The sequence below is a fragment of the Colobus angolensis genome, unplaced genomic scaffold (genome assembly GCF_000951035.1).
Source record: "Colobus angolensis palliatus isolate OR3802 unplaced genomic scaffold, Cang.pa_1.0 Scaffold98, whole genome shotgun sequence".
Lineage (NCBI taxonomy): Eukaryota > Metazoa > Chordata > Mammalia > Primates > Cercopithecidae > Colobus > Colobus angolensis.
In genome coordinates, this window is record NW_012123820.1 from 4400276 (window position 1) to 4426402 (window position 26127).

At 32.0% G+C, this 26127-nt stretch overlaps 1 protein-coding gene across 1 annotated transcript in view; it reads left to right on the forward strand.

Annotated features, from left to right (window-relative positions):
- Nucleotides 1-26127, forward strand: part of PVRL3 (poliovirus receptor-related 3) — a 119516-nt gene that overhangs the window by 49773 nt on the left and 43616 nt on the right. The window contains exons 4-7 of the mRNA XM_011932758.1: nucleotides 743-860; nucleotides 4786-4937; nucleotides 23552-23690; nucleotides 25735-25816. Of these exons, the coding sequence (XP_011788148.1) occupies nucleotides 743-860; nucleotides 4786-4937; nucleotides 23552-23690; nucleotides 25735-25816 (491 nt within the window). The remainder of the gene's footprint in view (nucleotides 1-742; nucleotides 861-4785; nucleotides 4938-23551; nucleotides 23691-25734; nucleotides 25817-26127) is intronic.

Sequence of the window (26127 nt, forward strand, 5' to 3'; positions counted from 1 at the left end):
TGGTTGAATGAATGATAGGTTTGGACTTAATAGTTTGGAAGTATATATTTATATTGCTGGTGGGTATGGATAATTGCTCATTCAACTAATTATGTGGCACATATGCTAAAAGACTTTTGGGTACGTGAAATGGATAAGTTTATGTTTTAGTACATTTGAGGCCCTAGCTAATTTACTTCAGTTGTAAGTATGTAGTCATAGAAAGCCTGTGTCACATCTCTACATGACCCCAATGTATTAATTAATTGTAACATAGGGAATCTAATCTCTGCAGTTGACCTAATATCTTTTAGAAGATATTTCCTTTTAGATTAAATATCTCTTTAAAGACTGTTTTATATGGTGACTTGGTACTACATGGTACTTAAATGCCATGTCTTATTTAATTAAATACTATAACATATTTGCTTTGTTCCTGTATCTCTGCATCTTGCTTAATAGGGTTCTTTCATTTTGCTTTTGGTGATTATAGGTTTATGAATATTCCTTAACATTTAGCATTTCTAATTACTCAAACTGTATGTAGTATAATTGCAATTTTTGAGGGGTACTCATTCTTCATTTTATTCTTTCAGCCAATATTTACAGAGTAGTGTCTTCCGTATTGATTATACACGTTGAGACTAAGGAAAAATGATTCCTGTTCTTCTAAGGCTTTGTCTGTTGTGTTAATATTTTATCATGTATATTGCATTTATCATTAACAAAAGGTAATCTGTCCTGTCATGCATTTATTTTATAGATGCTCCTGAAGTTTCGGTAACAGGGTATGATGGAAATTGGTTTGTAGGAAGAAAAGGTGTTAATCTCAAATGTAATGCTGATGCAAATCCACCACCCTTCAAATCTGTGTGGAGCAGGTAATGTTATATACTATGAAAGAGAAATTATGTAAAAGTGAAACCTTCTTAAATCCCCATTAAAAGTTGTTTTTATCTATATAATACATGATTATAGTAATAGCAGAAAATGAAAATTTTAATTAAATTTTCTGTATTATCCTGCCCTACCTGTCCCCACCTTCCTACCCCCTCAGTTCTGATCTTTTGAGGCTACTTAAGCAATTTTAGCAGTTTCTTGTGATTAGTTGCAGTCAGAGGTCTTAGGCTGCTACTACTTAATAGTTTTTAACGTTGTTTACTTCTTAGATAAATAATTATAATTTTTTGTCTACTTCTTCATTTACAAACACACCCATATACACACATTCCTACCTTTCATAGTCCAAATGAAATTTTAGCGATTTTTAGTTAAACTCAGTAATTGCTGTTTGCTTCTCTAGGACAGGTAAATGTTACTAAGAGCTAAGAAGTATACCAGACTTCTGTTTTCTCTTGTCTATAGCCATTTGTTTTCCCAGTGGCTAATATTTGCCTCTTTTTACTTGTATAGTTAGTATGTGCGTAATTTTCTTTCTCTGAAATTTCAAACTGTTATACCAAGGCTTTTATTCATATTTTGTCAGTATTTAGGGCCCATTTTGATCTCCAGATGTATCTATCAACTTGAATAATTTCTTATTTTTTGGTCATTTCCCTCTTTTCTTTTCCTGTTCATTCGTTTTGGAACTCCTATTTATTGTATAATAAATATCCTTACTTTTATATTTTCAGATGGTCTTATTCTTCCTAGAAGGTTTTCTTGATTTTTAAAAAAATTTTCCATTGACTTAATGATATAAAAAAAATTTTTGGCCTGATTTCAGTTTTTAAGAGCATCTTCTCATGAGACGGAGCATCTTCTCATTGAATATTCTTTAGAGAATGAGAAGATGCTCTTATAAACTGAAAATAGGCCAACTATAAAAATATGTTATTTTCATAGCACCCTTTTCTTATTTTATGAGTGTAATATCTTTCTTGTTTCTTCCCAGGGATACTGGAGTTACTTCTTCCCCAGAGAGTTTTTTTCTGCTTTCTACATATTATCTCTTTTCCCTCTAAGTTCTTTTGTTTTCTTAGTTTGATCTTTCGTTATACAGATATTTCTTAATCTTGTTGGTTGTTTTAGTCTTTCACAGTGAAGCGTTAAAATAAAATGCTTAGTGGATGCTCTCTCCGTAGTGGGGATTGCTCATTAAATTCCACTTAGAGTGATCAGGTAGGGATGTGATTATTTTCCTGGGGAGACTCCAGATATCACTAATAGAAGAGTGGAAGTCTTTATTTCGTGACCATTCAGTTTATTTCTGGAATTAACCTCCATTTTTTTGCCCGAGAGATAAATGTCTGGTATTTGTACAGAGTTGGGAGGAATCTTGTTTTGTGGTGTATCTTTTAACTTGCTCTTAGCCTCCTTCTAGTTTTCTGAGGTACACTGAGTTGAACTCCAAAATTTTTGTTTGATTCTTTGGACCAAATTGGCTGCTTTCTCATCCATGTGCTTTTCATAAGCAGCCCTTCACCCTAAAGTACAACTTTTCAACTTTAGGACTATTGATATTTTAGGCGGAAATTATTTTTTGTAGTGGGCAGTCCTGTGAATTGTAGGATGTTTTGAAGCATCCCTGGGTTGAGAAACACTGACCTAAGGCATATATTGTTTTTTAAATCTATTTTCTGTCTTCTAAAAGTTTGTTGAAACATCTTGTCTGTTGAATTCTGCCTCCTGTTTTCTCCTCTAAGGTTTTTAATAACTTCTTAATTTCTGTACTCTTTCTGGTGGGATTTTATGGGAGTTAGAAAGCACTAGATCTGGTCAATCAGTTGTCTTTAAGCATAGATACTATTTTAAAGGTAGAGAAAAATTTTCATTTACATTTTAATAAATGAGAAGCAATCATTAGTTAAGATTTTTATTTGATAGAGTATTTCTAAAAGGCATACAATTCTGGATTCTCATCCCAGTGTCTTAACTTCTATATGTCTTTTTTGAGTAAGTCATTTAACCCCTCTAATCCTAAATTTCCTTGCCAATAACTACTTTGTAGAGTTTTTGTGAGGTACAGACAATGAATATAAGTCATGTAACCTAGACACAAAGGCATAGAATATGCTTTTGTTGTAGGTTTAATGTGATATTTAGATATTTCTAACTCGAAGTCATTTTACAATTTCTCAGAGAATTAAAGGGATTAAAACTTCGAGCCCAAAGTACAAAGGTAATTGTTAAGACATATATAATTTATTTTCATTGTTATCCTTGTAGAAAGAGTTTACCTTTTGAAAGCCAATACTTGCAAAAATTTTCTTTCCAAAGCCTTCTAAAGGAAAAGGTTGGGTGCTTTTATTTTTGTTTCTTAAGCCATGTAAGCATATTATCTTTATTCTTCAGTGCTGAATTAAAGTACTATCAACTCCAAAAGATTTTACAGATTATTTTACCACTCACTGCACTCGAGATTGCAAAACAAAATTATTCTATCTATTCTTCAGTGTTGATTTGCTTCTTTCTACCTTTTTATTGTTGTTCTTATTCCCTGTATAATAATTTGTTAATCTTCTATGTACTTACATAATTGAAAATAGAGGCTATGTTTTATTTACTTCTGTATCTCAGCACCACCAGCAAAGCAGAGTATGGCAAATAGTGGGCTCCTAGTAATTGAATGAAGGAATAAGTGAATAAACTTTTTGAAAATCTACTTAGCCTAAACTGTAGTAGTTGAGACCTAGGTTTTCTTGACTTTTTAATCGTCTTCTTTTCTTTCTTTGAGACAGAGGCTCTGTCACCCACGCTGGAGTGCAGTGGTGCCATCTTGCCTCACTGCAACCTCTCCTTCCTGGGTTCAAGTGATTCTCCTGCCTCAGCATTCCAAGTAGCTGGGATTACAGGCACCCGCCACCATATCGAACTAATTTTTGTATTTTTATTAGAGACAGGGTTTCACCATGGTGGCCAGGCTCGTCTCGAACTCCTGACCTCAAGTGATGTGCTTGCTTCGGCCTCCCAAAGTGCTGGGATTACAGGTGTGAGCCACTGTGCCCGGCCTTATCCTCTTACTTTAATAAAAAACAAAAACAGCAACAACAAAAAAAATCACTTTAAGCTTTAAAAACACTTATTTGTTATTTTTTTTTTTTTTTTGTATCCTCAGGTTAGAAAAGTGATTTTTAGCAGTGTGCTTAGTTCCATTACAGTGAATGGCTTTATAGTTCTCATAGTGGGACTCTACATGGTTTAGAGCAATATGTATACTGGGTATAGGACCTCTTAGCCAAATTAGTGTAAATACTGTTTAAAAGACTTATTATTGATACCACATGGTGTCTTGGTTTTTATTGTCACAGATGCCCACCTTACACATGAAATTATTTTATAAGAAGACCCATTTTGCTGCTTTAGAAACTATCTTTGGATGGAGCACAGTGTCTGTTTGCATTAGCATTAAATGATGCTCTATAAATGTGTTATAGAGGGTGCTAAAACATTACATATTTCAGTAGGATGACTTTGCATGAAGAAAATTGTAGATATGTCATGAATAGATCTCTGATTCAATGAGAATTTTAATTTACTTGATACTGTATGTATGTCTTCAAATAGTATATTTTTCTAACTTCCAGTTTTCTGAATAAAACTTCTTTAATTATATTTTTTCTCTGCTTTTCTGCTGTTTTATTATGTTGGCAGAGCCACTCTTACATGGACTGCTATTTTGGAAGAATGGGTGTTCTTAATGGCCTTTATTAGTTCATCTTTATTATACTTTCATACTGAATTTTGTCTAAAAGATGCTTTTTTATTTTGACTAGTATCTCAAACATATAATGTCTCATTTTAACTAGCTGTCAATAAATATAGTCTGAAGATATTTAAAATAATTTTATGCATTTTAAAATCTAGGTTGGATGGACAATGGCCTGATGGTTTATTGGCTTCAGACAATACTCTTCATTTTGTCCATCCATTGACTTTCAACTATTCTGGTGTTTATATCTGTAAAGTGACCAATTCCCTTGGTCAAAGAAGTGACCAAAAAGTCATCTACATTTCAGGTAAGTTACTATCTGCTTGCAAAATGAGTTATTTAAAATATTTCTGAATAATCATAATAACAATATACCACAATAATTTATACTTGTAAAGATAACAGTTCCTCAGAGTGAAGTTTTCCCAAATAATCTAAAAGGAATATGATAAAATAACCCTATCCTGAGATAGGTATGTAATGTGGCATCCCTTATTAAAATGTCAAAGTGTCTATGCAACAAGTTTATATACATTTTGATGCCTGTACATATAGTTAATTTTTCAGTTCAACAGTACTATTTCTGTAATATATAGTATGACTTTCTAGATTATTTTATCTTTGCACTAAGAACAAATAGTGATTTTTTTTCTTTTGCTTTAATGCCCACTTTGTACACAGTTGTTTAATAAAATGGAATATTAAATTTGACGACTTGGCTTGTTAAATAACATTGTTTCCCACTTAATATGGGACTATACCATATTGTGTTACCAAGAGGTGAAATAGGAATGCTACTTAAAACGTGTTAATGAAATAAAATGTATGATGTTTTTTATTGTCCTTCAACCACTGACAGCTTAGATTTTTCACATTCTGTTTGTGTCACTGTGAATATTTTTGTTAATTTGGCTGAGTATAAATTTTGGCATTCATAAAATAGCTAAAAATACATCTTTTCCTGGTTGTGGCTGCAAGTAATAAATTATCAATTGAATGCTTATTTATAAAAATTCCATAAAATATTTTGAGCATCTCCTTACTGATTACAAGAATGTAGCCATCTTCCTGTCTAACAAATGGAAAATTAAGAGGGAAAAGGAAGAGAACCTAAGAAACGCAGGTTTGTGTGGTAATTATGGAATAAATAGTTAAGGGTTTTACCTTTGTGTAAATCTAAAACTAGATAAATTAGAGGTTTTTGGTGAAATTTTGTGCTTGCTTAATTGTTATATTCTCCATCCTTGTGTGATCAGTCTAAGAACAGTACCATGTATTAATGTATTATTGTCTTACGGTACTCACCACAGTTTTTAGTTGTTTGCTCATTTCCTTGCTTATTATTTATCTTCACAATTCAGCAATTTGTGCTTGCTTTATTCATGACTGTATACTCAGCAGTGAGCATTGTGCCTGGCACATTATAGAGGTGCAAACTTTTTTTTTTTGCGTGACTCTAGCAAGAAGCTTAGAACTGTATACATCCTTAACCCTTTCTGCAGTTATCAGTGCTTTGGTGGAAATCTATATATTTTTTTTTTGAGGCATAGTCTCGCTCTGTCGCCTAGACGGGAGTGAGTGCAGTGGTGTGATCTCAGCTCACTGCAACCTCTGCCTCCCTGGCTCAAGCAATCCTTCACCTCAGCCTCCAGTAGCTGAGACTACAGGTCTCAGCTGGGCACCACTATGCCCAGCTAATTTTTGTATTTTTTGTAGAGATGGGGGTGGTCTGTCTGTGTTGTCCAGGCTGGTCTTGAACTTCTGAGCTCAAGTGATCTGCCCACCTCTACCTCCTAAAGTGCTGGGATTACAAGCGTGAGCTACTGTGCCTGGCTGGAAATCTGAATGAGGTTACATATTAGTATATTACTCTCTCTCTCTTTAATTAGAGAATAAGCCAGGGAAATGCGTAGTTAAAATATACTTAAGGACTGTTTATTTTGTATTTCTGTTGTACAATTTGGTGTGGGTTATTACTTGTAAACCTTAGACTCAATATGTCTATGTAATCATTTAAATATCAAGGCTTGGCCGGGCGTGTTGGCTCACACCTATAATTCCAGCATTTTGGGAGGCCGAGGCAGGCAGATCACCTGAGGTCAGGAGCTTGAGATCAGCCTGGCCACCATGGTGAAACCCTGTCTCTACTGAAAATACAAAAATTAGCCAGCATGGTGGTATACACCTGTGATCCCAGCTACTCAGGAGTCTAAGGCAGGAGAATCACTTGAACCCGGGAGGCAGAGGTTGCACTGAGCCCAGATGGTACATGCATGACAGCGAAACTGTCTCAAAAAAAAAAATTAATTAAAAATAAACAAATAAATATCCAGACTCATTTTGGACACTTTTGTATGTACTGATTTAATTAATGATATCCTAAATTTATACTCTTTTATCATTCTGAGTTCAGTGTTAAGTACTCCTGACTTGTGTGTCCAGTTGCCTATTAATGATCATTAACTCTGTGTGGTAGTTTAATAGGTATTTACAACTTAACATATTCAAAACAGAGGTCCTGATGTTTCTGTTGCTCCTTGATACCAAACATATTTCTGTACCCATCTTCCTTCTTTCAGTTACTGGTACTTCTTTCCTCACATTTGCTCAGGATACAACCCTTGATAGTTATTCTTGATTTTGCTTTTTTTCTCACACCCTAGTTAATTCATTAACAAATCAATACCAGCTCTTCCATTATGTTAAATACAGAATCTTACCAGTTCTTCAACTCTTCTACTACTGCTACTACACACTAGTCTAAGCCATAAGCCACTCTTACTTCACTATTACAATAACCATTTAATTTCCCTACTTTGCCTCTGTCCCCCTTCAGTTTGTCAGCAAATGAGCAGCTAGGGTGGTTCTTTTAAAGGACATGTCAGCTCATGTCACTCCTCTCCTCAAAACCTTCCGTGGGCTTCCCATTTTACTCACAATGAAAACCAAATCCTTACAATTGGATTTACAAGACTCCGTGTAAGCCCTCCTTCCAGATGATCTCTCTAACTTCATTTCTTGCATGTTTTGCTCATTGGGTGAGTCACTACTGGACTCCTTGCTGTTCTTCGAACATAGCAGGCACATTCCTACCTCAGAGTCTTTTACAGTAACCGTTTTCACTGCCTGGAATGTTTTTACCAGGGATCATCAGAGTTCTTTACCTCATTTCTTAAGGCCTTCACCTTCACCTTTTTCAGCAAGGTCTTTCTTCATGATTATAATTGAAATAAAATACCCTCCCTTCTCACCCCTTTACTACTATTGGTCCCCTTCTTTTTCTTTTTAGTACGTATTGCCATGTAAATTTTATTGTTTTTTATATGCTTCTCTGTTTTTACCCTCAGAATATAAGTCTAAACATAAAGCCTGCTTTAATTACTGCCATATTTCCATTATCTACAATGATGTTTAGCATATGATAGGTGTTCAATAAAGTTTTGTTGCATGAATGAATAAATTTGAGAATAAAACAACCAGGAATCAATTTACAAATCCAGAGTCTGCTTTTATGTAACTTAAAAAGGGAACTCAAATTTTGAGTAAATATGAACAAAATCACAGTTTCAGCACTTTCGAAGAAGTGGCATTATATGACATAATTTTGGGGGGTTTTTTTTGGAGACGGAGGCTTGCTCTGTTGCCCAGGCTGGAGTACCGTGGCGCTATCTTGGCTCAGTGCCACCTCTGCCTCCCGGATTCAAGCGGTTCTCCTGCCTTAGCCTCCCAAGTAGCTGGGACTACAGGTGCCCGCCACCACACCTGGCTAATTTTTTGTATTTTTAGTAGAGACGGGGTTTCACCGTGTTAGCCAGTATGGTTTCGATCTCCTGACCTCGTGATCCACCCGCCTTGGCCTCCCAAAGTGCTGGGATTACAGGCATAAGCCACCGCGCCTGGCTGAGAATTTTTTTTTTTTAGTAATCAATAGTTAGACTTTACTTTTCTATCCAGAGTCTGTAATACAGCATACTACGCTGAGATTAGTTAACTCGTCTAACAACTGCTTGGAGTATGTCAGGTGCCCTAGGTATAATGCTGCCTTTCCAGAATGACTATTTAGTAAAACTTAGTAGGCTTTTACAAGAGTAAGAAGCCACAATTCACAAAATAAATGACCACTTAATCTTTTTCATTGTTGCATGTACTCATAGTCCTCTAGGAAAAAATTTTTACCTCAGTATTAAAATAGATATTTAAAAATTTGATAAATTATTTTTAATATATGTTAAATAAATGCGTCTTAGGACTAGAGATGAAAGTTCTGCTCAGAACAGAATAAGCAACTCTGAGGGAAATTGTTCTTAATTTTGTTATACATTTTCCCACATTGATAAATGTAAGATTTTTGGATAAGAGGTTTTTGATTTAGGATTGCAATATTCAACCTCAGTTATTAAATTGTACTCTATTATATAATAGTAATACTCTCAAGGGGTATAGTAGCTCTTTGAGTAGTACTTACTGACTACTGGAAATTGTGTTTTTCTGGTTTGCTTTTGATGTATATTTTTCCCTTAACACCTGTTACTTCTCTTTAAATTTAGAAAAGCAAATTTTGATATGTCAAATAAGTGCCACTATGTATAAAACTCTTACTCCTGTGCAAAACTCGAATTTCAGGTCATATTGGTTTTAGGATCCAAGTGTGGTATCAGACATAAGAATTTGCTTACTTAGCAATCCTTAAACTTTAAAATGCATTTATTTCATATATTTAAATAACCCATATGAAGTCTAAAAGAAAAATAAGCCAATTAATTTTTATGACACTAAAAATATACCTTAGAAGACTGAAATATGCCTTTTATGGGGCATTACATGACTTGTTTTATGGTTTGGCAGAACTCATTAGAAAAGGAAACTTAAAGTTCTTCATTTGGGTGAGAAAAACTGTGAAAGTCATTATATCCATTATATACTCATTTATCACACAGTCAGCAAAGAGTATGAAAAATAATATCTAACTGAAAAAGGAGTGCTTTTGGGAAGGATTTAAAATCATGATATGGTGATTAAAAATAATCCTGCCTTATAATAATTGTGACTCTCATTGTAAATTAAAAAACAGAAGACATATTTTGCATGCATTGTCATATTTCCATTGCTTAAAATGCAAAATAATGAAGTATTAAATGTCCTTTCTTTCATAGAATGACATTACTAGTGAGGCTCGGTTTTTTTTTTTTTTTTAACATTGATTAAGGAGTGGGATGGTGGGTTGAAACATTTCTAGAACCATGAACAAAAATAAGATTTTAAAATAATCCTTTTGGTTAGATTTTTCTCAAAGCCATATTTTGTTAAATCTGAGTGAAATGGACACTAGATGACCATTTGTGTTCATATAAAGAAATTTGCAAGTAGAAGTAATAAATGTCAGGGTTTCATTATTTAGGATACTTGGTAAAAATGTGTCTTATTTGGTGAGAGCTCAAGTATAGTCACTGTTCTGAAAAAAACTAGCATCTAAAGAACCATGAAAAACTTTAAAACTCTACTGGCAGAAAAGCAAATTATAAATAATTAGATTTTTACTTTAAATATGCTGATGCCAGTTTATTGTATTTTCTTTCTTTGCGAATCATTATAAGGATGACATTCAATACATTAAAGTTGACTTTCCCAGTACTCCTGCTTCCTCAGAAAATACATGAATTGTTTTACAAATGATTTCATTTTTAGTCTATATTTTTAATGTTCTAATGCTGTGAAGTTGAATTATGTGAGACTTTACTACTTTTATACTAGACATGATCCTTCAATTCTACACTTGTTTTCTTGAGATTGAATTTGTTCCATTAGTGAATGTTTTCATAAATTAAAACTTCCTTGATTCACTTAAATATACTCTGATAACTCATATTCATCTCAAAGTACTTGACAGGGTTACCTGTTATAAATTTAAACTCATAGAAAATTAGTTATATTGTACTTATTAAATTTTATACTGTACTTGCTAAATTTTTACCACATTCTATACATATGGCATTCCGTGATGAAACCTGTTCAGTAAGTATTTTTCTTTAGCTTGTAATATTAGAATAACTTACCCCATGTAGATTTAGTATTTTTCTAACAATCATTTTTTAAAGCTCTATCCGTACCACTCATTTAAAAATTAATTATAGGAGATTACCATTTGGGTCATTTATTTCTTTCACTGTGAAGGAAACAATATTTTTAAACTTATCCTTTCTTCAAACTCTACAGTTTTGTGTTACATGACCTATAAATACTACTTAATTGATAATTAACCAGTCTTTAATTTTTGCTATTTATGTTTAGTTGCTTTTTAATATTACTGGCTATTTTCTCTGTTATCTAATGTCAATACACAGGTTCATTTGCATCTAATATTTAAGTATTATTAGAATGTTCTCTCTAAAATATTAGCTGTTCTTTTTGAGACTCCATCCTAAAGTAGTGACATTAAATTTTGCAGATATAGTTGAAGTTTTAAAATTTCTGAATGTTTAGATAACTTGCTCATAGGGTGTTAGACATGGCGATGATATTTTAATTACTTTATAACATATTGTTATTTTGTCTGTTAGTCTCTTTTGGTAATAGCCTATCAGGCTAACATAAGTTTAAGCATATGCTTTTTTATTTTTTTAATTACTAAATAATAGTATTTACTATATATCTCCTTCCAAAAATTTTGAGCTTTTTTATTTAAAGAAAATATTTTTGAGAGAATTATTAAACCAACAGCTTATACTATGCCCACTTAACAAGTCTATAGTTTTTCATTCTTTTAAAGATATGCTCAGCTCTTATAAAAATAAACCATATTATTGGTAGGTAAAATGGATATTGAGAAAAATTTTAATGTGTTTATGCTTTTTATTTTCTTGAGCTACTGGCTAAGAAAATGTACATTTGAATTATTTGATTTACTTTTTTGTTATAGTAATTATTAAACCGGCTATGTAATAGGACACTTAAGTAATACTCTTCTTTAAAAAAATAAGTACCTCTTTTCTAGAGTACAATATCACTCATAAACTTGGAATGGAAGAATTACAACATAGGTTTACACCATAGGTTTTATTCCTTTCTCTTTATTGGTGACTGACTAAATGTCAGTTTTGTTTTCTTTTTAAATAGATGAATACCACTACATTCTAATCTTAATCAAATTAAGAATGAAAAACTATTGTTACTATGAATATATATTCATTAACTGTGCTGTCTTGTCAACTTGCTGCTGAATCAGCCTGCATTGACATTCTTTGCCTTTCTGTGTCTTCTCTGTCTTTACTGTTTCCATTAGATCCTCCTACTACTACCACCCTTCAGCCTACAATTCAGTGGCATCCCTCAACTGCTGACATCGAGGATCTAGCAACAGAACCTAAAAAATTGCCCTTCCCATTGTCAACTTTGGCAACAATTAAGGATGACACAATTGCCACGATCATTGCTAGTGTAGTGGGTGGGGCTCTCTTCATAGTACTTGTAAGTGTTTTGGCTGGAATATTCTGCTATAGGAGAAGACGGACGTTTCGTGGAGACTACTTTGCCAAGAACTACATTCCACCATCAGATATGCAAAAAGAATCACAAATAGATGTTCTTCAACAAGATGAGCTTGATTCTTACCCAGATAGTGTAAAAAAAGAAAACAAAAATCCAGTGAACAATCTAATACGTAAAGACTATATAGAAGAGCCTGAAAAAACTCAGTGGAACAATGTAGAAAATCTCAATAGGTTTGAAAGACCAATGGATTATTATGAAGATCTAAAAATGGGAATGAAGTTCGTCAGTGATGAACATTATGATGAAAATGAAGATGACTTAGTTTCACATGTAGATGGTTCCGTAATTTCCAGGAGGGAGTGGTATGTTTAGCAACCACTGAATGTGACTTAACTATGTACAATGTTCATTCATACTAGTTGATCATTTTCAGATTGTTCATACTTTTTCTTGAGGAAGAATAAGCTTTTTCAAGTTGATTTTCAAGCTTTTTATATTCTAGTCTGACAAATGAAAATGTAAAATCTGAGTTCAGTGTATCTAAGCTGCTTTACAATTTTTTTTCAATGCTGTACTACTGTCTCAAGATTTAAATTTTAATGCAGAGTACTTTATTGATGTGAGGCACACAGGTAAGAAGAAATGTCAATATTAAATGTATGACTTATTTGGTACAAAAATTTTTAAAAAAGGGAACTACCTTGACATTGTGTATTAAATGTTTACCTAAGACAATAATCTCAAGTATGTTTGTTTAACATATACCTCTCAAAATTTATCACCACTCAATGACACTGCATCAAAATTGACTATAAAACTAATTCAAGAAATATTTATATATATTTTTTAATATACAAAAAATATTTAGCCTGATGGAATGGCTTTCCTTTTCAAACATTATTTTCTAAGTTTCTATACAAATGAAATCTTTACCTCTGCATATTAATGAGCCTTGCCATAATTACTGTAGAGTGGCTTTTCAAAGATATTTTGTTGCACTAAAACTGTGGTAGTAAACTCAGTGAACATGATATGTGGAAGAGCATAATTAGCTGGTCAATATTTTTGTCCAAAATACCTACAAGAGTAATAAAATACATGCCTTTCAAACGTGATAATTACTAGTTTTTTTTTTTCCTTTCTGGAAGACGATTCTTACATTCTCATGTGAACATGGATTTTGGTACATTAGCAGTAGCCTTATTTTAATGCTTTATGTCCTAAATATACTAATAGAAATGAAAAGATGCAGAGAGAGCATTTCAGAATACTGAGGTACTAGTTTTAGAAATGAGACATTTCAGCCAACAATCTATAGAAAGAATTTTCTGGACCATCTTGTTTTAGTTATTTAATGTTCAAACGGGTAAATGTATAGAAAGAATATTTTAGAGTAAACTTGGAAATATTGGATTTAACTAGAAAAATCTAAAGTATAGAATCAATTGGTAACACTTGCTAATGGATATTGGCATTCATCTCCTTTTTCCTCCTAAGTATATGTATGTATTTTAAGATTTTTGTTTTTACAATTAAAACTGGAAACATGAGGTTTTTTGTTTTTGTTTATTACATAAATTATGTATATTCCTTCTGAATCGTTTATCTTTTGAGAAATGTTACCTAAACTTCAAATGTGCTTTTTGTTTGTAAGGTAATTAAATTGCTTCTACAGTGGAGTCTTACAAAATTATAATAATGACAGCTATTTTGAAGCTGAAAGGATATGTTTTTCTATTGATAAGTCATTTGAAAAAGTGACTACTTAGCCAGTGCAATGAAGTGGAAGTTAGTAGGAGAGTCATAAATATATTATTTTGTTAATAAAAAGGCAAAGTAGTAGGTACTTTTTAAACCCTCCCAACTAGCCGTTTCTCAATATTCATCAAATCTAAAACATTTAGGGGGCAAAATTCTAACATGTTCATAGTATCTTGCAAATAATGGAAGGTTTATTCTGAAGGATTATAAACTAGTTTTCTTCATTATAACTAGCACTATTTTGTGAAAATTAGAAAACTATTTTATTTATCTTCCCAAAAGTAATACTTAGTATAAGACTGTAGTATCAGGTTAAGGATACAGGTAAATAAAGTTCACTTATATCTTCTTACAAATGTCTGGGTTTTAATATAGTTAATCACTTATATACAAATACTACAACTTTTTAGTACAAGTTTTTGGAAGAAAACTTTTTGATAAAACACTGTGATTGACATAAGTTTATTTTTAATATAAATATCATTGAGGTGGCCAGAAGAAAGATGGGTCTAAAATTTCTTCCCATGAAAGATGTAAAACTATGACTTTTTTTTTAAATCAAAATTTCATCTTTTAAAAATAATGATTTGAAATACTATATGGATCTGAACAGAATAATCACATTTAGGATTCTATATAAATCTGAACTGGAGTATAATCTGAAGGAGTTTAGCAATGTATTTTAAGAAATATATTTCAAAAATATAAATAGTGGTTATGAACTTCCTTTTACATTGTGGTTATGTGTGTGATTGGGTTTTTTTGTTTGTTTGTTTCTTTTGTGTTTTTTTGGCGGGAGAGTGTGACCTGGAAAACCACAAGTGAGTATTTGACATATTCTGTATCCTTAATCCAATCATTTGGCAAACTAGAAGGTTTCTGTGTTAGAAGAATCTAATACTAGTGCTTAACACTTTGGGAAGCATTGCACTGTTGTTTATTGGAACTTTATGTATATTTACTGTACATAGAGACTTGTTTGAAAACATGAATAGTCATTAAATAAACATTGTTAAATTAGTTTTTGAATACCAGTGATATTCATAGCTATTTGACAGGTATATATGAAAGTTCTACTATCTTGAAAAAAAAAAATATTTGTACTATTTTTTGCCATATTTATATTTATTTCTTTCATATGGTTTGAACTGTTTTTGCATTTTTGTAAATTCACTTGAGAGTTTTCTTTCATACTGGTTAAAATATTCCAATAATGAAGATGAATGCAGCTCTTATTTTTTCTGCCATTTTTATTAAAATACATTGAAACTAAAGTAGGCTAGGGGTTAACTTTAAAAGTGATATTTGAGAAGTGCTTTAGAGTTGAAAGATTTAGTATTTTACCATGTGCCTAGTAGGGTTCTGTTTGCTAAGTCTAATATTAAGGAAACTATTAAGGTTTTTCAGTAGTAAGTGTTGCTTCTAATAGCCATATACAGGAAAGTTTTGTAAGATAACCCATGGCTAAATATTTTGCATTAAGGAGCTGTAGGAGTACAGTGTATAAGTACAGAAATTAAGAGAAATGTCATTTTAAATGTGAAAACATCTTATTTGAGTTTGTTTTTGATAAATACTGCTAAAACACAGTATATGAACAAGTAAGAAGTTTATGTATGAAAGTAATCAATGTAAAATGTAAGAAAGGAATAAATGGTACCCAATTTGAATTTTTTAATTCTAATAGGGGAGTAGATTGTAGATTGAATTGTCTTTCCTGTTTACTTGTTAATTAGAAAATGCATCCTTCATAAACAGCTCCTTTCTCAAATTTTTTGTATATTGTGTTGGGTTTGGGTTTTAGTTTGTACCAGCGCTAAGTTTGGGGTTGTTTTTGTTTGGTGGTTTTTTTATTTTGTTTTGTTTTGTTTGTTTGTTTCTTTTTTAACCAACCTGTGTATTAAGTGTTAGCCCCAGTAGCCATGCAAGAAATCTTTAAATAAAAGTTTAAAAAGTTATTTAGAGGCATATTTCTGTAATAAGTTCATTGCTCTGTTATTACCTTCTTTGTCCTCATTATATTTACTAAATGTGTGTACGTGTGTGTATAATGATCATTATATTTGCTAAAGTGTGTGTGTGTGTAACCTAGTTTATTTTAATTATCAAAATGTAATTAATGATTTGTGGGAATCAGAAACCTGTTTTCTCTTCCTAAAACAAGACTATAATATCAGGTTGAGGATAGTTGGCATGTGGGCCACTATACAATTTTTTCCTTTTTTTTTTTTTTTTGTTTTTAGGTGGTTGGGTTTTTTTCTTCCACTTTTAAGTTCAGGGGTGCATGTACAGGTTTGTTACACAGGTAACGTGCCATGGTGGTTTACTACAAAAATCAACCCATCACCTAGGTATTAAGCCCAGCACGCATTAACTATAATATTTGATTTTTATTTTTTTATTTTTTTTAATTATACTTTAAGTTCTAGGGTACATGTGCATAACGTGCAGGTTTGTTACATATGTATACTTGTGCCATGTTGGTGTGCTGTACCCATCAACTCGTCAGCACCCATCAACTCGTCATTTACATCAGGTATAACTCCCAGTGCAATCCCTCCCCCCTCCCCCCTCCCCGTGATAGGCCCCGGTGTGTGATGTTCCCCTTCCCAAGTCCAAGTGATGTCATTGTTCAGTTCCCACCTATGAGTGAGAACATGCGGTGTTTGGTTTTCTGTTCTTGTGATAGTTTGCTGAGAATGATGGTTTCCAGCCGCATCCATGTCCCTACAAAGGACACAAACTCATCCTTTTTAATATTTGACTTTTAATTAACCATTTAATTCCCAGTCATGAATTAACATTCTCCATAGTTATAAATTATCTTATCTCTGTAGCTGTAGCTCTTAAAACCCATTTTAGATGTTTTTGCTATTACTTTGGCATAAGTCAAATTTTGTATATTGGCTTTCAATTTGGAATTAACACGTTTTATAAGGTTATTTCTTAAGTTGACATTTAGTGTTTTTTACTTATTTTTGTGAGCTACTTTGATTAGAAATGCCATTGCTTTGAATTGTTTATAGTCACCTTGTGATGCATCACTTTGTTTCCTATTTCTGGCTTTTTAAACTATTTTTGAACAGGGTTTTTCTTTGATAATACACAATTAGACTGGATTGTTTTGTTCCCTTCTTGGTATCCCAATAAAAAAATACATGCATGAAACAGTCTTTGAGGGGTTTGCACAGTAAACCAACTTTTATCTGTTTTTTTAAAATGCTTTCTGTTTATATATTTGTTTTTTTTTTTCCTGTTATAGTCCAGTCATCTGCTTTTTTGTGAAGTACATATATACTTTGACTTGACCACTTTGACTTGAGTAGTGTTAGGTTTTTATCAAGAGCTTGAAACCAAAATTGTTTACAAAAGCTTTGCCTTGTATTCCCTTAGGTATCATTTATTTTCTTGAACCTTCGTGACAGTTATGTTTATTTCAATTTAGGAGGATAAAACATGATTCAATTTTGGGATATATCTTGTTTCATTGCCTTTTAGTTAATAGCTGCTGCTTTTTCTAGCTGTTTGCTAATGAAGCTGATTGAAAGTGACCTTTTAGAGCAATGACCTTTTAGAGCAATAACTTTAGAATGTAATCTTCAAAACTTGAGAATAGTTTAGAGCCTCATTTCCTTATATGCGTAGTATTGCTACATAGACATAATAATGCAAGTTGTACAGTCTCAGTTACGAGAAATATCCCAGGGAAAACCTAATTGTAAAGTGACAGTTTTATCTAAAAGCCAAAAGTAGGATCTAGGTGACTTGGTCTCTCTTTAAAAAAGGAAAAACAAAACAATAACAACACAAAAACTTATTATTATGGAAAATTATACAAAAATAGGACAGAATAATGAAATGGACCTCCATATACTAGCTTCAGTTATCAATTCCTGGTCAGTCTTATTCCATTTAGACCCCTACCTATATAATCCCTCCTGATTTTATTTCAGCTGTAAATAAATCAGTATATAGCTCTGAAAGATAAAGACCATTTTAAAAACCACAGTATCATTATTACACCAAAAATTAATAATAATTCCCTAACATTGTATCAAGTGAGCATTCAAATTTCTAATCATATGTATTTTGCAGTTTTAATCAGGTTTTCCAAATATGATCCATTCATGGTGATTGATAGAAATATCTTTTACTCGATTTACCCCCCACCCCATTTTCCCTTGCAATTTATTTCTTAAAGAAACTGCTTCATTTGTTCTAAATTTTTCTGGTTTAAAGTCTGCTATTTGCATTCCACACACATCCCTCTGTGTTTTCTGTAAATTGGTAGTGAGATCTAGAGCCTTGGTTAGATTGAGGTTTAATTTGAAAGCAAGATTACATCATACATAAGTGGTGCTATGTTTTTCCATCAGAAAGCACATAATACCTACTTTTTTGTGTGTGATATTAGCTGTCATTTGGTGCTCGATGCCTAGCTCTGTTAACCCTGTTCTTTTACCATGTCACATACTTAGATGTCTGAATAATTGTCATGCTGTTTCCTATCAGCTTCATCTATCATAACCTCACATCTTCTAGTTTTTATTTCTCCTCTTCTCCAGATGAGTGAAAACTCCTTTAAGTGTACCTACCAGTTCAAAATTAGTATGTACTCCCATTATACATGAGCCAATACAGCAGTTTGTTACATGCATTATAAAATATTCAAAAATGGAAATTTTAGATATCTGATGATACATTTAACATGTTAATTTTTTCTCACTAAAACTAAGATTTGGGGAAACAGTATGATTGCATTTCATTTTAAAAGTTAACTTTTTTATTACTAAAACTTTTGGTAAAACTACATGATCTTCATGCATTTTTTATTTTCAGTTTTATACCTTTTGATTGAGTGATTGAAAGGTCTCATATCATGGTCAGTGTATGTTGATACTTGGTTTTTAGATGTGATAACTAAAATGTCACCTCTCAAATAGATTTAAATGGAAGAAGTACATTGTTTGGATGTTAACAGTTTTCATCCCAACCACTATTTTTAGAGTGTATCTTTATGTCCTAGATATTTGATCGTTCAATGTCTTGCTAATCAATAACATCTCCTTCACATTAAGGCTTAGTATGAGGTTTATTGTTAATGAGTAAATGTAAATATATTTTAACTGGTCTGCTGATGCATTTGATCTTTTTTTTTTGGTTGACTTGTTACATCTGGTTAGATTGCCATGCAAATTTTACTTCATACTGTAGCTAACTGATAAAATTTGTGTATTAAGATTAAGATATCTGTATTGCCAGTTATTAGTACCGGTATTAGTGTTATGTGGGAATTTTTTGCCAATTATTTGCAGGAATGATACTAAGAATAAATGCTTTCTAGTATATAACATGTAGATTAGCACTGATACCTCCACAGAGTCCATGTGTCTTAGCTGTTTACCTGTCACATGGGACACTCATACAATTCTTCCTTTATATTTTTGACTATTGGCTGAATCTAGATAAGTCACTAGTTCATTCTGCTGAGCTCTTATGAATATTGTCACAAGACGTGAAGGAACAACTAAGTGAAGCGCTGTCTACTTAATTTTGTTCTGGAACTATCCCATTTCACTCTCCCCACAGATACAGTGGGCGCTCTGTGTGACAGGAAAACACCTGATACTTGGACAAGGGGACCAACCAATGCCAATCCATGTATTATATACTAGTAAACAATTATTTTCATGAAATGTCTTTTTTGAAGATAAGTGATAATATTTCTATACTTACTGGATGATATATATTTTGTGGATTCTTTGACTCTACTTTGGGGGATTTTGCTATTACCACGTAAAATTTATCCCTGCTTTCCTGGCACTTAGCACAAGGCCTGACACAAACTAGGTGCTTGGGGTAATTTTTTGGTTGAGAGGCTGAGGAGACTGACCTGATCCAAATAGAGCACGTTAATAAATAAGTAGTGAGACGTAAATGTTTGGATGGATATAAAAGCTAATAAGTCATATTGAGAAGATAAACATTAAAGGGGCTGTTACAATTGGAGAATGGGATTGTTTATGGGGAAAAATTGGTAATACAATAATATATAGTATGGGAGCAAATCAAAGGTGGGAAGATAACTTTGTAGACCAACACATAAACCTGTGATCCCATCACTAAAGTTTTGTCAAAGGGCCTGAAGAGAAAAAATAGGGCATGTCTCAGTTTTTTTAGATGTGAACTAGGTGTACACATGTTTCAATAGCTTTACTTCAAAAAATTATTTTTGAATGATTAAAAAACTTCAATTTATTATCTATAATATTTGTGTACTTTTTTCCAAAAAATAATTAAATCGTTTCTTATATCCATATTCATTTTTTTTATGGTTGGTAGCTAGTTGATTTTTAAACATCTTCCCCAGAAGACATGTGTATGCTGTCTTTTAATTAAGTGTGGCAGTATAATCTTGTGTTGGGGAATACTCTTTTTCTATTTTTGGAGGTAAGTTTCTAGTGAATACGAGTTACCATTACTACTGTGATAACAACAGCAAGCTGGTCTTTTTAGCAGTGCATGCACCAGTCTTTTAATGGTAAATATTCTATAATTTTTGTCTTGTTTTCTGCCTCTTGTAAGCATATATTGCTCTTAGTAGAACATCTCCTTAGGTTGATGGTAATGTTTCATGTTATTCACTCAGTAAACTACCTTAGTGTTTAAAAATGCTGTTTATACATTTGATAACTTAATTTTTTTCCTCTGTAGTAGTTTGGTTGGAATACAGAGTCTATGTAGTATGTATGTGTTTATTTGGGCTGAGATATGCGGGAAACAGTGTTGAGGCTAAATTCTCAATTTTCGTCAGAATACTTGTTTATTTCGTCTGTGATATGTGGGAAACAGTGTTGGGGCTGAATTACCAATTTTCATCAAAATACTTGAATGTAAAAGATTCAAGCACCTCTTTTGCTTTCATACTGGTTTTCATCAACTGTTAATACCCTTAAATTATTAACACCTTAAGTACTTACCTCTTTTTTTTTCCCTCATTTAGAATCAGAAAAGAAAACATGAAAAATATCCCATATGCATATTTAGCATAATCAATTGACCTAAATAAAGTAGATTATCTAGTTGGGAAATAGATTCATATCTAGTTTGTCCTCCATTTGCTCATTACAGCAGCTACCAGCCTATTCTAATACTACGAAGAGGTATCGGAGAAAGAGGATACGTATGATAAAGAATGAATGGAACCAGGTGAAATGAAGATGGCTAAATTAAGATAGAAGGAAGTGTTGTGATACAGTCAACTCTCACGGAATCCTAGAGCTAAAAATTTTATAAGACTAGTGTGACAAAATTAGGTAGATTGTAATTAAAATGTTTAAGAAATATATGTAGACAAGCATTACTTGAATATATTAAAAATAGTATTTAAAGTTGGAAACTGAAGAGATTAAAAGTCTACATTATGTTGTTTTATTACACAGCACTACCAAACCTCAGATTATTGCTGAAGTTAAATGAAAGGCTTTCTTAGAGGAGATGTATAGTTTGATAAAAATTTGTAATGATCTCTAGATTGAGAATCTCAGTTTGGCCTCACTCAAAGAGTAACATGAACTTTTCAAAAGCAATTTTGAAAAAATTTGTCATCAAAATAAGGACAAAAATTTAAATTCTGTACAGTTGGGCAAACATGATAGGTCGTCTTTAGCAAAAGAAAAATGCCCAAGAGAGGAAAACCTTTAGAATAATTGATGTGGAGTAAATAACGTACTTGACAATTAGTATTTTTTATTTGTGCCACTGACTAGAGATGTATGACCTTAGTCAAATGGCATAATCTTAATAGTTTTAACTGGCCTATTATTAAGGATTGAGTAAGACCATCTACTTTATGGCTGTGTTCAGTGGTCAAAGCTATAATCTATATGGTGGGGAAAATGATAATAGAGATTATCCATAGGTCATCCCAAATCTCACATTTGCAAGTGCAGAATGATATTTGGATGTACTGGATTTCAATTTTTTTTTTTTTTTATCTAGTACATATCCAAATAGAGATAGATTAGAAAATTGAGCAACAATAGATAAACCAGGCTGGTATTAGCAAATGAAGGTCACCATGAATGATTGAGTTATAATGTTTCAGAATCTATACATTGGAAACATTATTGAAATGAGTGACTTGCACTTAACTGGTGTAAGATTTTTATCTCAAAATGAGTCTAACAAAATAAGCCATTAATAAACTCAGGATTGTTAGTATTCTGAAGACATTTTTATAATTTGAAAGAAAGTAAAACATTCTTTTTGGTAATCTAAACTACCATGTTACCCACATTTTAATAAAACCAGAATTGGAAAATACTTATGTATTTATATGGGAATACTATCATGGCAAGTAGGTGAAACATATTTCAAAACCAACAGTGCTAATTCTGTAACTTTGCTGTGTCTGGATCCCAACAATTATTGCAGGTATTTAAGAGTATATGTGAAGATTATGTCAATTTAAGTAAAGCTGAGACCTCTTCATTAGTCTATATTAATGTTAACAAAAACATTCTTGTCTTCCAACAAGGGGTAACAGTGGAGGCTTCTACCCTCCAACCTAACTTTATTTCTCTCTGTGCTCTCTACTATTCATTGATTGAATGGTCTTGGCAGATTATTTAACTTCAGAACTGCAATATCTTTATTTATAGAATGTTATCTCAGTATCTTTTTTTTGTTGGTAAGAAAGACAAAACAAAATCAGATGTGTAAAGGAACTTTGTAATTCACGAATCTCCGCAAAATTTAGTTACTGGATTTAATATAGCCGAAATTATCAAAGTAATACTTACACATAAAGATTGTTTTGTTACATTCCTTAATACTTAACATTTGAAAATACGTAGTACTTGTAATAGTTTTAGTACATTCCGTTATTTGGGAGTTCATAAAATTGTGATTCAATTTTCTGGGAAAAGTGTGAAATGCTAATAGCCAAATATGTTTTTTAAATCCTTTCTTACAAAATTGTGGTGCAGTGTGGGAAAGAGAAGTTGGTATTCAGAGATGACGTATGTCTATGGCCAGGAGATAGTAAGAATTTCTATTTAATGTTGTAGTAGAGAAGCTATTTTTAGTGCACTTTGTATTAAATGTGCATGAATTAAGGGAAATTTTGTGCAAGTCATGTTTTAATATTTACATTTTAAAATACTTTTCAAATTTTACAATGTCCAATGTCAATGTTTTTTTGATATGAGATATTTTCTGTTTTGCACCTGAAATTTTTCAATTTTGTTAAAAGTTTTTTTTATTTTAAGAGAATAAAAGTGCTAAATGTCTGTATTACTGGTCATTTATATTAGAGAATACTGATTTTTAAAATTACCTTTTAGAGTACAAACTTAAAATTACTTTCATCTTTTTCTCTATCTTCTTCTCCAGATACTCTTTGCATATCGAGAATATATTTTCCTAGTGATGTTTGGGGATACTTACATAATTTTTAAAAAGTTAAGTTGAGGTATTAAAGCAATATAAGAAAGAAGGAAGGGTTTTAGCATAATGCCACTAAACCTAATGAATCAAATTTGAGGTCCTATAACCTGGCTCTTGAATAACATACTTCAGTCAAATAGTTTGCACAGTGTAGAAAAGGTATGCAATTTCAAGAATTAATTTTAAGATTATTTGAAAAGCCTAATTTTTGTTACTTTACAGATGTTCCATTTAAGCAGACCTCTTCCATAGCTGTAGCTGGAGCGGTAATTGGAGCTGTTCTTGCCCTTTTCATCATTGCTATCTTTGTGACTGTGCTGCTGACTCCTCGAAAAAAGAGACCATCCTATCTTGACAAAGTGTAGGTAACTGTTTCTGCCTTTGTTCAACTATGCATATCAATATGTGTCTATGTTTACCTTTACAGCTCCTCATACAGAAATTAAGGGATAGAAGTAAGGATAATATTAGGCCTTTGTTAGGTGACCCTGGTTTCATCAGAATATCTCAAACTATATCTTGGTAAATGAACATTGTCAAGGGGCTGCTAGAAGTACAGAACAGCTTTACATTTTTCACCTAGAGTGTATTAGACATCTTTCTAGAGGGTAACATAGTAATACTTTATGTTGTCCTGCCTTCTGAACAGAAATGTAGGCCTTTCATGAAATGGTAACCAAAAGACATATAAAAATATCTTTGAAGTTTTCATGGCTTCTTCAGATTGTGTATGCATGTCTTATGTATAGATATAACTTTGAACTATCAAGTTATTAAATAGATTTGAGTTTTATAACTTTTTTCTTAAAAACACTTTTTTTGGGGAATTGTAATATATATCTTCTTATTTAAAGAATAAGCAATATTTTTATCCTAGTCATTGAGATAGAATTGTAAGGCAGAAATTGCACCTTGCAGTAGAATCAGATGACCAGTGTCTCAGTTCTATTAATTCCATCAACAGCTTTATTGCTTCATCTGAGAAATATGAATAATGTTCTTCCTACTTGCCTCACATGGTTGAGATGATAGTAGAATAAGATAATATTTTATAAACTGTGAAGCTCTACAAATGGCATTATTTCTTATGTGGTTTATTAATGTTTTTATGTTAGGACATAAGAGTTCTTCTGTCTTCATAAATGCTTTGTATATGTCTTTGCTTCTCTAATTTGGCACAATTATAGCACTAGTCTTTGGATCAAAGACACTTGTGTGTCAGTTACAGCTCTGTCATGATCAAATTAGTACTATGACCATGAACAACAACTAAGTTACTTTATCTCAATGAGCCTCAGTTTTCTCACCTAAATGGCCTATGGCACCTTGGAGCTAGAAATTTGCTGTGATTTTCGTTAGATAAGAAGAAACAATTATTTAAACAAATGGATGAAAAAATGCTCTTTCAGTATAATACTTGTGGGACTGGCGTCCTTCAGTCTTTCAAGAGTGACTAGCATGTGGTTACTTAATCTTAAATTTCCACATTATCTTGGCTTTTCTATAATTTCAAAAATATAATGTACTGGTAGGCTAACAAATTAATGTAGCCATTTTATTTATCACTTAAGTTTTAATCATTTAAAATACTAGTTTATGTCCATGGAGACATTATTAGACCACAGAGAATTTATTACTTCAGGATCTATAGTTTTCATTCCCTTTATCCTTTAATATAGATAACTTTTTGATTTTCTAAGCACAAGTACAAAAAATGTTATCTGTGATCTTCAAAAGCATGAGACTATATTTATAAAATCTTGTAAAATGCAGAGAGCTACAAGGTGTATTAAAACCTGTATTTGTTATAAGTAAACAATTTTTAAAATATGAAAATGTTGATTTTCTGATATGCAACTTTGGAAAAAATAAATGCATTCCCTAAAAATGTATTGATTATTTTGTTTATTTCAGATGGCAAGATTTATAATGGTCTGTAGGTTGAAAATATTAATTATCTGACTAATATTATAAGAGTGACTAGAGCTTTTGAAAATCAGTTTTGGAAGTATTTCTAAAATACAGTGTAAATATTTCTTATTGTGACACTTTGGAGGAAAGTGTAGTGACACTCTAAAATGTTGATAGACATAGTCAAATATTAAAACATGCACTAAAGTCATGTCGTATACTGGATTACTTAATTTCAGTTCTTCTATTTTAATTCCTTCTGTAAACATGATTGGTTCTACATACAGGAACCTTTAACACCAATGTTTACTTTTATTTTTGATCTTTGATAGATTAATGGCAATCTAAGAACTGAATTAAACATGTAGGCTAGTGTAAATATTATGTAGTATGAGGAAAATATTCTCAAAAATTATGAGAACCTTGATTTTCTTTTGCTCTTTTTTTTTTTTTTCTAAATGTGACAATCACATATTTTAACCTTTGCAATGCAGGATTGACCTTCCACCCACACATAAACCACCTCCTATGTATGAAGAACGATCCCCACCTTTGCCTCAGAAAGACCTGTATCAGGTATGTGTTCATGAGTACACTTAAGATAATGTAAGATACAATAAAAAAATACTAAGCCATTTATATTATTTCTTTCAAAATGTTGTTCAGTCATTATACATTAAAGATTACATAGCAGTACCTAAGTTTTAACTTGCTCAGTCATTTCTCTGAAACATTTAAGAGATCAAATTTTGTCAACAAACAAGTTGTTATGGCCAGTATAAATAAGACAAATCAACATTATATTAGGCTTTTTACTAAATACTTGTTGAAGACTTACTGTTAACACAGTTTTATTGACATATAAGTTTATTGTAAAATAAAAAGTA